Raw genomic sequence first — 13841 nt, 5'->3', positions numbered from 1 at the left:
AGTTCTGAAATTTAAGCACCTCGCCCAAGTTCACATAGCTAGGGTCAGAGCCTGATTATTCTTGCAAGTAATTTGCATGTCTTTGTGTGCACAGCCCCGTTTCTGCAGAGATGGAAAGGTGGGAGAGGAAGGATCCTTTATAATAAAACACAAGAATAAGCAACTCTCCGAGTTCCCCTTGTGCCTCGGAGGCGCTGTGGCTCCGGAGGAAAGAGCTCTTCTCGCCTTTCAACCTCAGACTAAGCAGGAACAATGCAATGAAGATCTACCCTCTGGTGTCGTTTCTGCACTCGGAACGCAGGTGCTGGGGCCGTCTGGCGCGGAGGGGCACCAGAGAGGAACGGACGCACGCCGAGCGGTTGCCTGGTAACGCCTGCTGAGGCGTCCCAGCGTAATAAGGTCCGGGAGAAGTGTCACTAGCCTTGAGCGAGACCCCATAGCCCGTTGTCTCAGCGCCGGCGGCCTGTCCCCGCTGCCTGGCGGGCTAGGGCAGGGGAAATGTGGCAGGAGGAGTCGGATCTGTCTCTCAGTATCGCTCAGATAGTCCAAAAACTCAAGGGCTCCAGTTTGTACGCTCAGCTGGAACGTCAGGCCTGGGTAAGTGAGGCGGGTGGGAAGGGATGGGGCCGGGGCTGCGGCGATGCCTCCCGGTCTGTGGGAGCCCCTCGGACCCCGGCTAGAGCCGCCTCTGGTCTCTCCAGCTCCGCTCCTGTGCTCGGAAAACCCTCTCTTCCAGGTCCCGACGCTGAGCCTCGCGCGTGGGGTGATAGGTTTTTGAAGGAGGGTGGGGCGCATTATGCCTTCCTTAGGACATGGAATCGCTAAAGCTATTTATTCATCGTATCGTCCTTTACAGGGTCTAATATTTTGAACTGCTGGAATCACCTTAGGTCTTTCGACCACACCTTCCCTCACTTTTTCTGTTCTAAATGTGGGGGTTTTGCCTTAGCATCACTCACCTCCTTGCCTCTACCCTCTCTGCAGTCATCCTCCCTCTACCCATCCACCCCGCATTTATTGAGGATTTTCCCAATGTGCTGCGTTCTTTGATACAGAGATTGATTAAGAGATCTTTCTGTACGTGTGAATGCCATGTAAATGGAGTTATACAGTATGTATATTTTTGTGCCTGGTTTCTGTCATTTAGAATCATGCTTTTGTGACTCATTCATGTTGTTGGCATTTCAGTAGTTCAGTTTCTTTTGGGAAAAAAATTGTTTTTAATTTTCAATGACAGTTGACATACAGTATTATTTGCATATATAAAAGCCTAATATGCAAAGTGTCCCCTCAGGAGTTGGACCCACTGGGAGTTTGATCGCTTCCGATAAGGTGCGCAGAAGGAAGGAAGGCCCGGCTGGCAGCCGCTAGGTACCCTACCTGTGCCCAAATTTTGTGCACTGGGCCTCTAGAATTAGTATAAGGTGTACAGCATAGTGATTAGATATCTATATACCCCGATAGGTCTGGTTCCCATATATGTTCTGTTCCTTTTTATTGCTGACTAATATTTCATTGTTTGCATAGACTATGATTTGTTTATCCGTTCATTGATTGCTGGGCATCCTTGGTTATGAAGTTATGGGTTGTTTCCGGTTATAAAGATTATAAATAAGTCTGATACAAACATTCTGGTATAGGGTTTTGTTTGAATATTTTCTTTTCTCTGGGATAAATACCTAGGAGTAGAATTGCTAAGTTGTATGATAAGTATATGTTTAATTTTATAAGAATCTGCCAGACTTTTCCAAAGTGGCTGTAGCATTTTGCATTTCCACCAGCAATTATGAGAGTTTCAGTTGCTCTGCATCCTTGCTAATACTGATGTCAGTTTTTTATTAATTAATTTTTATTTATTAATTACAGTGTTCTGGTAGGAGAGTAATGATATCCCATTGAGACTTTAATTGCCTTTCCTAATACCAATGATATCAAGCATGTTATCATGCTTATATCTTCTTTGGTGAACTAATCTGTTCAAATCCTTTGCCCATTAAAAAAAATAGTTTGTTCTCTCATTGTTGAATTGTAAGGATTCTTTATATAAAGGACACAAGTCCTTTATCAGATACTCCTCTTGCGAATATTTTCTCCCAGTCTGTGGCTTATCTTTTCATTTTCTTAACTGGGTCTTTCAAATAGCAAAACATTTTAATTTTGATGACATTTGTTTTTATCAATTTCTTTTATGATTTGTGCTTTTTATGCCTTACCTAAGAATCTTTTCCTGTTTTGTTGTAGCAGTTTTATAGTTTTAGCTTTTACATTTAGATCTGTGATCCATTTCCAGTTCATTTTTGTGTATGTTACTATGTAAAGCTTTTTTTTTTCACGTAGATGCCCAATGCCACACCTATTTCTAGTGCTGATTTGCCGATTTCCTTGACACCTTTGTTGAAAATTCCTTTAGTACACACACGCACACAGAGGACTCTGTCTGGCTCTCTATTCTGTTCCATTGCCCTGTTTGTTTAACAGTATGCTAATGCTACATTTTTTATTTTTGTAACTTTATAGTAAGTCTTGAAATCAGGTAATTAGTCCTCCAACTTTGTTCTTTTAAAAAACTGTTTTGTTTATTCTATGTCCTTTGCTTTGCCATATAAAATTTATAATTATTTTATAAATTACTATAAAAAATCTTCCTGGATTTTGGATTGGGGTTTTGTTGAATGTATAGATCAGTTTGGGGAGAATTGACCTCTTAACAATATTGAATTTTCTGGCCCATGAATACACTTTATCTCTTCATTTATTTATATCTTTATTTTCTATTGTTGGTGTTTTTACAGTTGAATATACAAATCTTGCACATATTTTAAGATTTTCCCCTAAGTATTTTTATGCCATTATAAATGCTGATGTTTTTTTCTCATTTCAATTTCCAATTGTTTCTTGTTAGTATGTAGAAATAGATATGTGTCTATTTGCCATGTATCCTGCAGCCTTACTAAACTTATTTATTATAGTTCCTCTTTTGTATATTGCTATGATTTTTCAAGTGCATATTTCATATGTGAATAAAGACAGTTTTCCTTTTCAATATATATGTTTTTTATTTTTCTTGCCTTGTTATACTGGCTACTGCTTCCAGTACAATGCTGTATTGATACTTTTTATTAAGTTGAAGAAACTCTTTCTTATTCCTGTTTTTCTGAGAGTTTTATTATGAATGGATGTTGAATTTTGTTAAGTACCTTTCTTGTACATGTAGAGATTCTCAATGTGATTTTTATTTTTAATATGTTAATATGGCGAACAACACTGATTGTTTTTGCATTCCAGAGATAAATTTCACTTGGTTACAAAACAGTATTATTATTATTATATATATCTTGATTTAATTTCCTAATATTTTGTTGAAGATGTTGTGAATATTTTCATAAGAATATTGGTTTGTAGTTTTATTTTAACATCTTCGTTTAGTTTTGCTATTAGTTAATGCTGAACTCAGAAATCAAGTTGGGCAGTGTTCCCTTCTCTCCTATTTTCTGGAAGAATTTGTGTAGAATTAATATTATTTCTTCCTTAAATGACTGGTAGTATTCCGGGTAAAGTCATTAGGGCCTGGAATTTTCTTTGTGGGAACATTTTTAATAAAAAATCTAATTTTTAAAATATATGCAGGGCTATTTGGGCTATTTATCTGGTTGAATGTGTACTTGAAAGACATTAGTGTTCTGCTCTTACTTTTCTATAAATGTCAATGAGGTCACATAGACCATTTTGTTCAAGTGTTCTGTATCTTACTAGGAAGAGGCTTCAGTCAACACCATCAGAAGTTTTATTATCACTGCCATTAGCTTCAGTTGTACCACAGGCTTCAGATTTGGTGGGCTGCTATACACTTTGTCCTTAGATAGGATTCTGGGGGCATTGGAGGGGTTTTCTGTGTTTCTACGACCCTGTCCCTGCTTGCCTGTGCACAGAGGGAAGCCTCTCTCCATGCTCTTATCCCTTCCTCGGCAGTAGTCTGCCGTTTGTTACCCTCCTGAGCTCACGGTCGGTACAGGTGTTCTAATTCTCCGGGCCCTGGCCCAGTCCATGTGCATCGGGGTAGGTCTTTCTCAGTGTTCCTTCCTCTTCTCCCTGTGCAGCCAAATTCTGTCTTGTATCCGTGGCAGATCATGGGTGACAGAGAGATCCCTGCCCCTCCCTAGTGCTGGCTGACCTCTGCTTCAGCCTGGTGTGGGGTCCTGGGCCCAAAAGCTCCCTTACCTTTCCGTGAGGAAGATGGTTTTTGCATCTGCCTTACTCCCAGAAGCAGTGAATTATCGCCTTGTCTTCAGAGTGGTTTTAGTTTCTGAATTCTCCCCTAGAGGTTTAAGGCGTTTTCCTCACATGAGAGGAGAGTTTGGGCAAGGTAGCATGGTTTCATGCTTGTTCTGCAGTGGCAGCCTGTCCCTTCGTGCACACCTGTGCCACCGAAGGGGGCTCTCTGCAGCTCCATGCTCTGCCCTCTGTCTTTCGTGTGGACACCTGGTGTAGACCCATGGGAAAGAGCATGCAAGGGAGTGTGACTCCCCCTTGAGTTCTGAGCTCCCAGTTATTCTACACTGACATGCTAGCCCACCTCTCATCTGTCATGGCTGAATTCTTAGCCAAATTCTTTCTCGCTTCTGTAGGGTAGCCTTCTCTTCCTCCTGTTCTCTGTCAAACATTTAGGGTCCCCTCTGTCCTTGGAGGGGCTTGTTACTCTTTGGAATTTAGTTCACTGGATAGTCTTACATCTTCAATTTTCTGGCGGGTTCAAAAATTATGATTTTGTAGATTATACCACTTTTTCTCATTTGGTAGGATGGGAGCGACACATCTTGTACTGGCTTTCTACATGCTATGCATTATCAAAACTCTATTAGTAAGTGTTTAAAGATTGCATCTATGCCCATGAGAAAGATTGGTCTGTAATTTTCCTTTTTAGTAATGTCTTTGACAAGTGTTATATCAAGGTTATGCTGGCCTGATAAAATGAATAGGAAAGTGTTCCCTCTTTTTTTTATTTTCTATTAGCTGAAAGGTTGTTATGAGGTTGTGGTGTTGTGTTTTTTTTTTCCTTAAATGCTTGGAAGAATTCTCCAATGAAGCCTGTGTCTCAGGCTTCATTTTCTTTGGGGAGGTTTATTTTTCTATTAGTAGACTTTGTTATTTAGAATAGTTTTAGTTTTACAGAAAAAATTGAGCAGGAGGTACAGAGTTCCCACACATGCCCTTTCCCCTTGAGCAGTTTCCCCTGTTATTAACATCTTGCGTAATGTGGTACATTTGTTGCAATTAGTGAACCAATCTTGATACATTATTGTTAAAGTCCTTAGTTTACATCAGGGTTCACTTTTTATGTTGTATAGTTCTGTGGGTTTTGACAAATGTATAATGTCATGTGTCCACTATTCCATTGTCTTACAGAATAGTTTCACTGTCTGAAAATCTTCTGTGCTCCCACCTACTCATTCCTCTCTTTTCCTAAGACCCGGGCAACCAGTGATTTCTTTTTTTACTGTCACTATAGTTTTGCCTTTAAGAATGTCATATACTTGGGGGCATACAGTATGTAGCTTTTTCAGACTGGCTTCTTTCACTTAGTAATATACATTAAGTTCTTCTATGTGGGTGTTTTTTTTGTTTTGTTTTTTTTGCTGAATAATATTTTTTGTGTGGATGTATCAGTTTGCTTATAAGTTCACCTATTGAAGGATGTCAATTGCTTCCAAGTTTTGGCAGTTATGAAGACAACTGCTATAAACATTCCTGTGTAGATTTTTTTTAAATCAACATACATTTTCAACTTAGTTGGGAAAATATCAAGGGGGTGGTTGCTGGATTATATGGCTAAGACTATGATTAACTTCATCAGAAGCTGACAATGTGTCTTCCAATGTGGCTGTACCATTTTGCATTCCCAGCAATGAATGAGCGTTTCTGTTACTCCACATCCTCACCGCATTTGCTGTTTTAGATTTTAGCTATTCTGATAGGTATGTTGTAATATCTCTCTGTTGTTTTAGTTTGAAATTTCTTTTGTTTTGTTTTTGTTTTTTAAATTTATCTTTATTGTTGAAAGTATTACAGATGTCCCCTTTTTTCCCCCATTGATTTCCTCTACCCCACCCCAGCCCCAGGCCTTCACCATATTATAGTCTGTGTCCATGGGTTATGCACGTATGCATATAAGTTCTTTGGTTAATAACATGCACCTAAGCATCTTTTTATATATTCATTTGCCATCTGTATGTCTTCTTTGGTGAGATGTCTGTTCAGATCGTTTGCCCCTTTTAAAATTGTATGTTTTTTTATTATTGGGTTTTAAGAGTATTTGTTATCTCAGGCACAATTCTAGGCCCAGGGCATACTACAGTGAATAAGATAAAGTACGACCCTCATGTAGAGATGATAGTGTTAAAAATAAGTACAGGTCGACAATACCTTATCAAAAACCTGGGGCCAGATGTGTTTCAAAATTCAGATTTTTTTCAAATTTTAGACAGGTAATTTATGCATATCCTGTATGTTCTTTAATATCTCTACCAACGTCTTGCAGCACCCAGTAATTACATCGACTAATATTTATGTGGCAAAATGTATGAATTTTCACAGTTGTTGTGATAAATAAGAACTATAAATAGTCTCATGTCAATTCAGGTCAGATCAGATTTTGCCATCAAATGAGTTCAAATCAGGGCAGATTTTGGCACAATTCGATTAGACAAAAACTGGTTTTCAAAGCTCTTTAGATTCTGGAATTTCAAGTAAAGGATTATATATCTACACCTATAACATTTAACAGTTAGTAAAAAAGTAGGGCAAGGAAATAGAAAGATAAAGCAATGTAAGGAGACTCAAAACATGTATTTGACTAGTTCTTAAGATAAAGAATTAACAGACCTGTACTATTACAGATTCATAAACATATAATTACAGATCTTTTAAAAGTAATGCAGTTTTGGACTTGGAAAACAAATGTGATAACAACTTTGCCTTAATTTGTATCCATTGGCTCAGACATCCTATATAATGAAGCACTAATATGCTAATTAGACCAGACAGTTGGACATTCTTCCAGACGACCTTCTGGATGAAGCCAGGGCTGCAAGGGCCGAGGCAAGAATGACCTTCCTGAATGACCAGTGGGCAGGGGGCAGGGCCAGTGAGCCTGCGCCACCAGGCCAGCCATAGTGGTCCCGGCACACCCCGCTTCCACAGAGGTGGCAGGAGAGGGGGGTGCACAGTCCCAGCGCCTCGCAGAGACAGGATAGGGTGCAACCATGGTGCCTCAACCTCCCCTGACCCTTCCCCTGGCCAGCCCGGCCCCCGATCACCCCCCCCCCAACCAGTGGGTGGGGGGCGGGGCCAGTGCTAAGGAGCAGCAAGCCAGCTTCTGGTTGAGCAGCACTCCCCCCCCTCACTCTCCTCCCTCCTCCCTCCCCCTCCACTCAGCCAGAAACTGGGCTCAGCTGGCAAGTGCAGGCAGGCGGTAAGGAGCAAGGGGTCTTGGACTGCGAGAGGGATGTCTGAGTGCTGGCTTAGGCCCGGAGGGATCGGGCCTAAGCTGGCAGGTGGACATCCCCCAAGGGGTCCCAGACTGCGAGAGGGTGCAGGCCAGGCTGAGGGACCCCCCCCCACCCCCCACCCACACACCCAGTGCACGAATTTCATGCACGAAGCCTCTAGTTCAATATAAATCAGCTAACTCTTAAAGGCAACTTTACAACCAGCTTTGATAACATACTTTTATACATCTGGCTGTTTATTTGTTACATGCCTTTAAAATTTTAAAATAGAGGGCATTTTCTGAACTGCTTCCATTTTGTCTGTTTGTGTCTACCCAGAGGGTCTAGAGCAGTGTGGCCCAAATTAATTAGAAAAATAAAACCACACAGCACATTTCTAAACCAATATAAATGGTTTTTAGACCATTTTCCCTACTATTGCTTCTCTTTTAGTATTATGATTAAACATTGACTTTATTTTAATGTATCCTTTTATTTATTGAAGTTTAATTATTTAAGATATTAGGGTGATAGCATGGATTTTTGTGGTTCTAGAAAGGTGTTATGTTGTGTTTTTGTTTTTTCTAAGTTTCTTGAGTTACTTTATTATGAAGTCAACCTGCATCTTAAAATTACATTTGCTCACTCATCCTCTCTAGACACTAGGATAACAGCCTAAACCCACATTAGATGCCTAGCACCAAATCAGCATTATTACTTTGTATCATGCATTATTTGTACTTAAAATGGATGTTGTGTAAAACCTCAAATGTTATTTCCATTCCATTAAATATTTAATAGGTCTTGTTGTTCAGATTATTATTATAAATAATAGAATTGTGAAAGGAAGGAATCTGAAAGAAGATAGGTTTTGGAGAGAGAAGAAATAATATAAATGATAGGATGTTGTCATAAGTCTAGAACCCAAGAGCATCTCAAGGCTAGTGTCTCTACTAAAAATCTTATGAGATTGTATCTCAAATACTGTTTTTGTATTCTTCATTACCAGAAATTTGTACCATAATTTAGAGATCATAAAAAGAGAAAAGAATATGACCTTTATTATTTATTTTAGGCAAATTAAATGGATTTAATTAAATAGATTTTAATTAAAGATATTTTATGTAAGGCATGGATAGATAGAACATATATTGGTATTTAAAAGCCTGTGCCATGATTAGAGCTTTCTATCATCTGTCTTTCTTTTTTCTCTCGAAGGTGGGGATTGGCAAACACTAGGGGGAGCTCCTGATTGGACTAGTGCAGCTGAGATATATATTTATATGAATAATTCAGGGACTCGGATTGAGTTTGGTGTGAATCTGGAAATGGTATTAGCCTTACCCATATCTACCTTAGCTGCTGTCATACCCTTTAATCCTGGAAAGTAAGACAGTGAAGAAGTGGATGATGGTGTACAGGATTTCAAAATAAGTAACCTCCTGTCTTCATAGAATTTATGTACTTGAGGGATAAGATACCTATTAAAATGTAGGTTTGCTTTGTGTGAGTAAGATATCTCTTCGTGTTTTATTTCAGCCATGAGTTACTTAGAGACGGTCATGTCAGATTCTTGAATTAGGCAAGGCCAACTTGAAATGAGAGGGAAACGATTGATTAGTAAAGGGGAAGTTTAGACTGTTTCAGGCACAAAATAGGTTATGAAAAGAGGCTAAGAAGTGAAGCTGTGGCATAAGGGGAGGATAAGACAGCCAGTGCTGGCAGAGAAGAGGGCCAGCTTGGGGGTGTTAGCACAAGAAAGCCAGTGAGGGCTCCATCCTCAGGTGAGAGAAACCGGAGCAGGGCTCCAATTACATAACAGGTTGAGTAGAAGGCATGGTCAGCTCGCACAGAGCCAGACCTCCCAGTCGGAAACCAAAACTCATTCCTGGCTGTAATGCATGTCTACCCGGACTACTAGGATTACAGAAACAAATCTTGTCTACAATTATAGAAAGAACCAAAACTATTAGGAAGCAATGGGAATATCCAATTCAATATGTTTTTTTTTTTAAAAATTATTTATTGTTTAAAGTATTACATATGGTATTACATATGTCTCCATTTTCCCCTTTGGTCACTCCCACCCCCCAGCATTTGCCCCCACCCCCGTAGTGTCTGTGTCCACTGGTTATGCTTATATGCATGCATACAAGTCCTTCGGTTGATCTCTTACCCCCCACTCCCACCCTCCCCTACCTTCCCTCTGAGGATTGACAGACTGTTCGAAGCGTCTATGTCTCTGGATCTATTTTTGTTCATCAGTTTATGTTCATTATATTCCATAAATGAGTGAGATCATGTGATATTTTTCTTTCTCTGACTGGCTTATTTCACTTAGCATAATGCTCTCCAGGTCCATCCATGCTATTGTAAATGGAAAGAGTTCTTTCTTATTTACAGAAGCGTAGTATTCCGTTGTGTAGATGTACCACAATTTTCTAATCCGCTCATCTGCTGATGGGCATTTAGGCTGTTTCCAAATCTTAGCTATTGTAAATTGTGCTGCTATGAACATAGGGGTGCATATGTCCTTTCTGATCAGTGTTTCTGATTTCTGGGAATATCAGAAGTGGGATTACTGGGTCAAATGGGAGTTCCATTTTTAATTTTTTGAGGAAATGCCATACTGTTTTCCACAGTGGCTGCACCAGTCTGCATCTCCACCATCAGTGCACGAGGGTTCCTTTTTCTCCACATCCTCTCCAGCACTTGTTGTTTGTCGATTTGTTGATGATAGCCATTCTGACAGGTGTGAGATGGTATCTCATTGTCGTTAACGAGTCCCTCTTCTGTGGTGGTGATGGGCTCTCGACAGAAAATAGATGAAGTCCAAAATTATGTTAATGATAAAAGAATGTTTGGGGATTGATCACACTTTTCTCTCTTTGTTTTTTGTTTATGTTCTTCAGTACATTGTGAGTTCCTCAAGAGTGAGGGAGGACTATGTCTTGTCTTTCTTTTTATACCCAACAACTGGAACATAGGAAGTGTCCAGTTAATTATTGAAAGAAGAATGCAAATGAATAGGCATATACTAAGGTATGGATATATTGAAAGGAAAAGGCTGGGGAAGAAGGCTTGGATGGCACTCAAGGTGAAGAGATGGGAATGCATTCCCAATATAGGAACAGCAGTCAGGCTGAGCAAAGGGTTTCTGTGGTGGGGTACTTCCAGAGAGAGAGATTATATGGGCGGGGTGGAACTAGGCTTTTAGAGGATTGTAAACGCTAAAACGAATTTGCCTTTATTCTATAGGCATGGAATGGGGTCATTGGGGTATTTTGAGGAGAGTGGAGACATGAAAGTAGTTTTTAGGAGCATTAATCTGGCATTGGTGATCAGGATAGATAGGAATAGAGGAGAGTGATCAGCTTCATGCTCCTCTTTATTCCTTCCCACATTCTATTGGACCTTGTGCTGTTCCATACACTGTCAGTGCACAAGAGCATCCCCATGCCCTTGCTCAGTCCGTCCACACAGCCTATACTTCTTTGCTCCCCTTTCCAGTTTCTTGCATTAGAATGAATTGTTCCTTTCTCTATGGATGATACCTCTGTTGTAACATTTTCTTTCTTACAGTGGAGTTAGTTTTCTTTCTTTCTTTTCTTTTTTTTTTTAAATTGGCTTTTTCCTTTTTCAGACTAAAACTTCCAGAGAACAAGGATAGGGTCTTGTTCATTTTGAGTTCCCCATGGAGTTTTGCTGATGTAGATCTAAGCAATCTGTAGTGCAAATGCATTCATTAAAACATGTTTATGAAGAACTTACTATGTGATAGCTATTGTGCTGAAACTTGGTACAGAGATGGATGACACTTGTCCTCCAGATGCCTATAGTCTAGTAGAGTGATTCTCAAAGTATGATCTGTGAATTCCTGGTGGTCTATAGGATCCTTTCAGGTTAAAAGTATTTTATATAAAACTAGTAGCCCGGTGCACAAAAATTTGTGCACTCGGGGTGGTGGGGGTCCCTCAATTATTAAACATTTATCGGCACAACACTGACCACATTGGTGGTGGTGGTGGTCTTGTCAGAATGTGTTATATTATGCAGATGAAAATCTATTTAAACAGATTTGATGTAGATATTTTCAAAGATGGAAGAATTGTCCCTGTCAACTATTTTAGTAGATTCATGTCTTCACTAATTGTCATCATTGCAAAGTTTTCAGTCCCCATATGGATTGCTGGATATAATAGGTCATGCACTGTCCCTGTCCTTTGTAGCCTTTTTTTACCTTAAGGACTCTAGTTTTCCATTTATATGTTTATGTACCAACTTTAACCGCTTAAAAATGTAAGCTTTTAACACTACTCTCTCTGTTCTGTATCCTTCCGATGTAAAGTGGAGTTGGGTTGCAGCACAGGAGAGAAATTCAGAAGGGGAATATTGAAGTAAAGCTTCTCTGGGTGGCTGCAGCCTGGGACCTCGGGCGGGTGGCTTGTCCATCTCCTGGACTGCAGCCAGCCGCAGGCGCTGGTGCCTGGACCAAAGGTGGGCGGCTTCTTCTTCTTCTGTGCTTCCAGGGAGAGCAGTCAGTTATTTGTATATGTGTGTGCATGCAAACATAGGCGTGTACATGTGTGTATGTGGAAATCTGCTGTTCAAGTCAAAACCATAGAAGAGTTGCCCCCTATCTCTTGAATCTTCCAGAGATATCCCCCACTTTTTTATTCTATCACTATTGGAGCATCAGTATTTGCAGCCAGCCAGCCAGTGACTCTCTCAGTGTCTATTTCTGACTTCTTCTTTCCCTGTCTGTCTTCCAACCCCTAATCATATTTCCACCTGGATGCATCATTTTTACTCCCAATATGCTGTATAGAGAAGGAGTCAGGATGCTGTCTTCCCATGAATAGTACTCAGTGACAAACCAATTGCATTTTAATTGGGCAATGCCCCTACCCACCCTTCCAACCCTTTCCACCATGCATTTCTGTTTCCCTTTTTGTTTGTTGGATTGTTCTGCTGCTCCTTCTCCTCACCCCACGACCCTTGGGTCATAATGTAAAATCCTTTTACCATGTCAAGAAATTATTAAAAATACAGGTACTTTGAAAAGAAAAATACAGGTACTTCTCTGAACACCAGTGGGGGTATGAGGGGAAGAAGGGGGCAGGGAAGAGGCGGCTGCTGGCATCCCCCTCTTCCTTGCCCCGCCCAGCTTCTCCGATCACCGGCTGGGCAAAGGCGGCCCCGGTTCTCCAATCACAGGGCCGCCTTTGCCCTGCCTCCCGGCTCTTGCCAGCCGCCTGGGTTTCTGATCACCATCAGTGGCAGACAGCTTCTTCCGTCCTTCCCTTTTCGCCTCCCAGTATTGCGCCTACATATGCAAATTAACTGCCATCTTTGATGGTGGTTAACCGCCATCTTTGTTGGCAGTTAATTTGCATATCACCCCGATTAGCCAATGGGAAGCATAGCGAAGGTACGGTCAGTTACCATGTTTGTCTATTATTAGATTAGGTAGTATAGTAAATAAGATATATATAATGTATAATACAATGATACCTTTTTTAAAAAAAAATTCATTTTGCTAACATTTGTGCTGATGGTAAAAAACAATGGCAGTGGGTTAACTGCTGGTGTCTTAGCACCAATCAGGGACCTGGTACCAAAATGTACTAGTAGTCACTATATTCTTCATCACCACACATTTATAGTAAAAGAAAAAGCCAGTTTTATTTGAGTGTCCTTGATGAAACAGCAAACAATTATCAGTTTTATTAGATCTAATTTCTTGAAAATATTTCTTTTTAATATTCTGTTTGAGAAAATGGAAAGTATGTATAAGGCACTTCTGCTGTATATTGAAATAAGATGTTTATCAAGAGGAAAAGCAGACTCTGTTCCATGCTTCCATGCCTCTGGATCCTCTCTGTTCATCAGTTCATTTTGTTAATTATATTCCACATATGCGTGAAATCATGTGACATTGTCTTTCTCTGACTGCTTCTTTCACTTAACCTGATACTCTCCAAGTCCCTCCAAGCTACCTCAAAGGGTAAGAGATTGTTCTTTTTTACTGCTGCACAGTATTCCATGGTATAAATGTAGCACAGCTTTTTTAGCCACTCATCTACTAATGGGCACTTAAGCCCAAGGTGCTTTGTAATTACCAGGGAGAGGCACTTGGCAAGTCCTGGGGCTTCACAGGATGCTTCCTGACCAAGATCATGTGTCATTAGTAGGTGAGGCCCAGGACAATGGTAGAGCTTTGGGTGGTGAGTGGAATGGAGAGCTGTGTAAACAGATAGAACAGCATGGGAAAAGGCTCAGAGATAGTGTAACAGGACAATCAAAGGGTCTGGGCTGCCTGTCACTACTTGAGCCAATTCAACAGAGACAGGGTTG

General features: G+C 40.4%; 1 protein-coding gene across 3 annotated transcripts in view; it reads left to right on the top strand.

Moving 5' to 3' along the window:
• The first annotated feature begins 371 nt into the window (after nt 1-371).
• TBC1D19 (TBC1 domain family, member 19) overlaps nt 372-13841 on the top strand; it is a 105279-nt gene continuing 91809 nt past the window's right edge. For all 3 annotated transcript variants that reach the window (XM_014548908.1, XM_014548907.1, XM_005877655.2), the window contains exon 1: nt 372-597. In XM_014548908.1, coding sequence (XP_014404394.1) covers nt 499-597 — 99 coding nt within the window. In that variant the 5' untranslated portion in view covers nt 372-498. The remainder of the gene's footprint in view (nt 598-13841) is intronic.

The sequence above is a fragment of the Myotis brandtii genome, unplaced genomic scaffold, assembly GCF_000412655.1.
Source record: "Myotis brandtii unplaced genomic scaffold, ASM41265v1 scaffold525, whole genome shotgun sequence".
NCBI classification, from domain to species: Eukaryota; Metazoa; Chordata; class Mammalia; order Chiroptera; family Vespertilionidae; genus Myotis; species Myotis brandtii.
The sequence above is the reverse complement of the archived record's forward strand: the minus strand, read 5'-3'. Positions and strand labels throughout refer to the sequence as shown.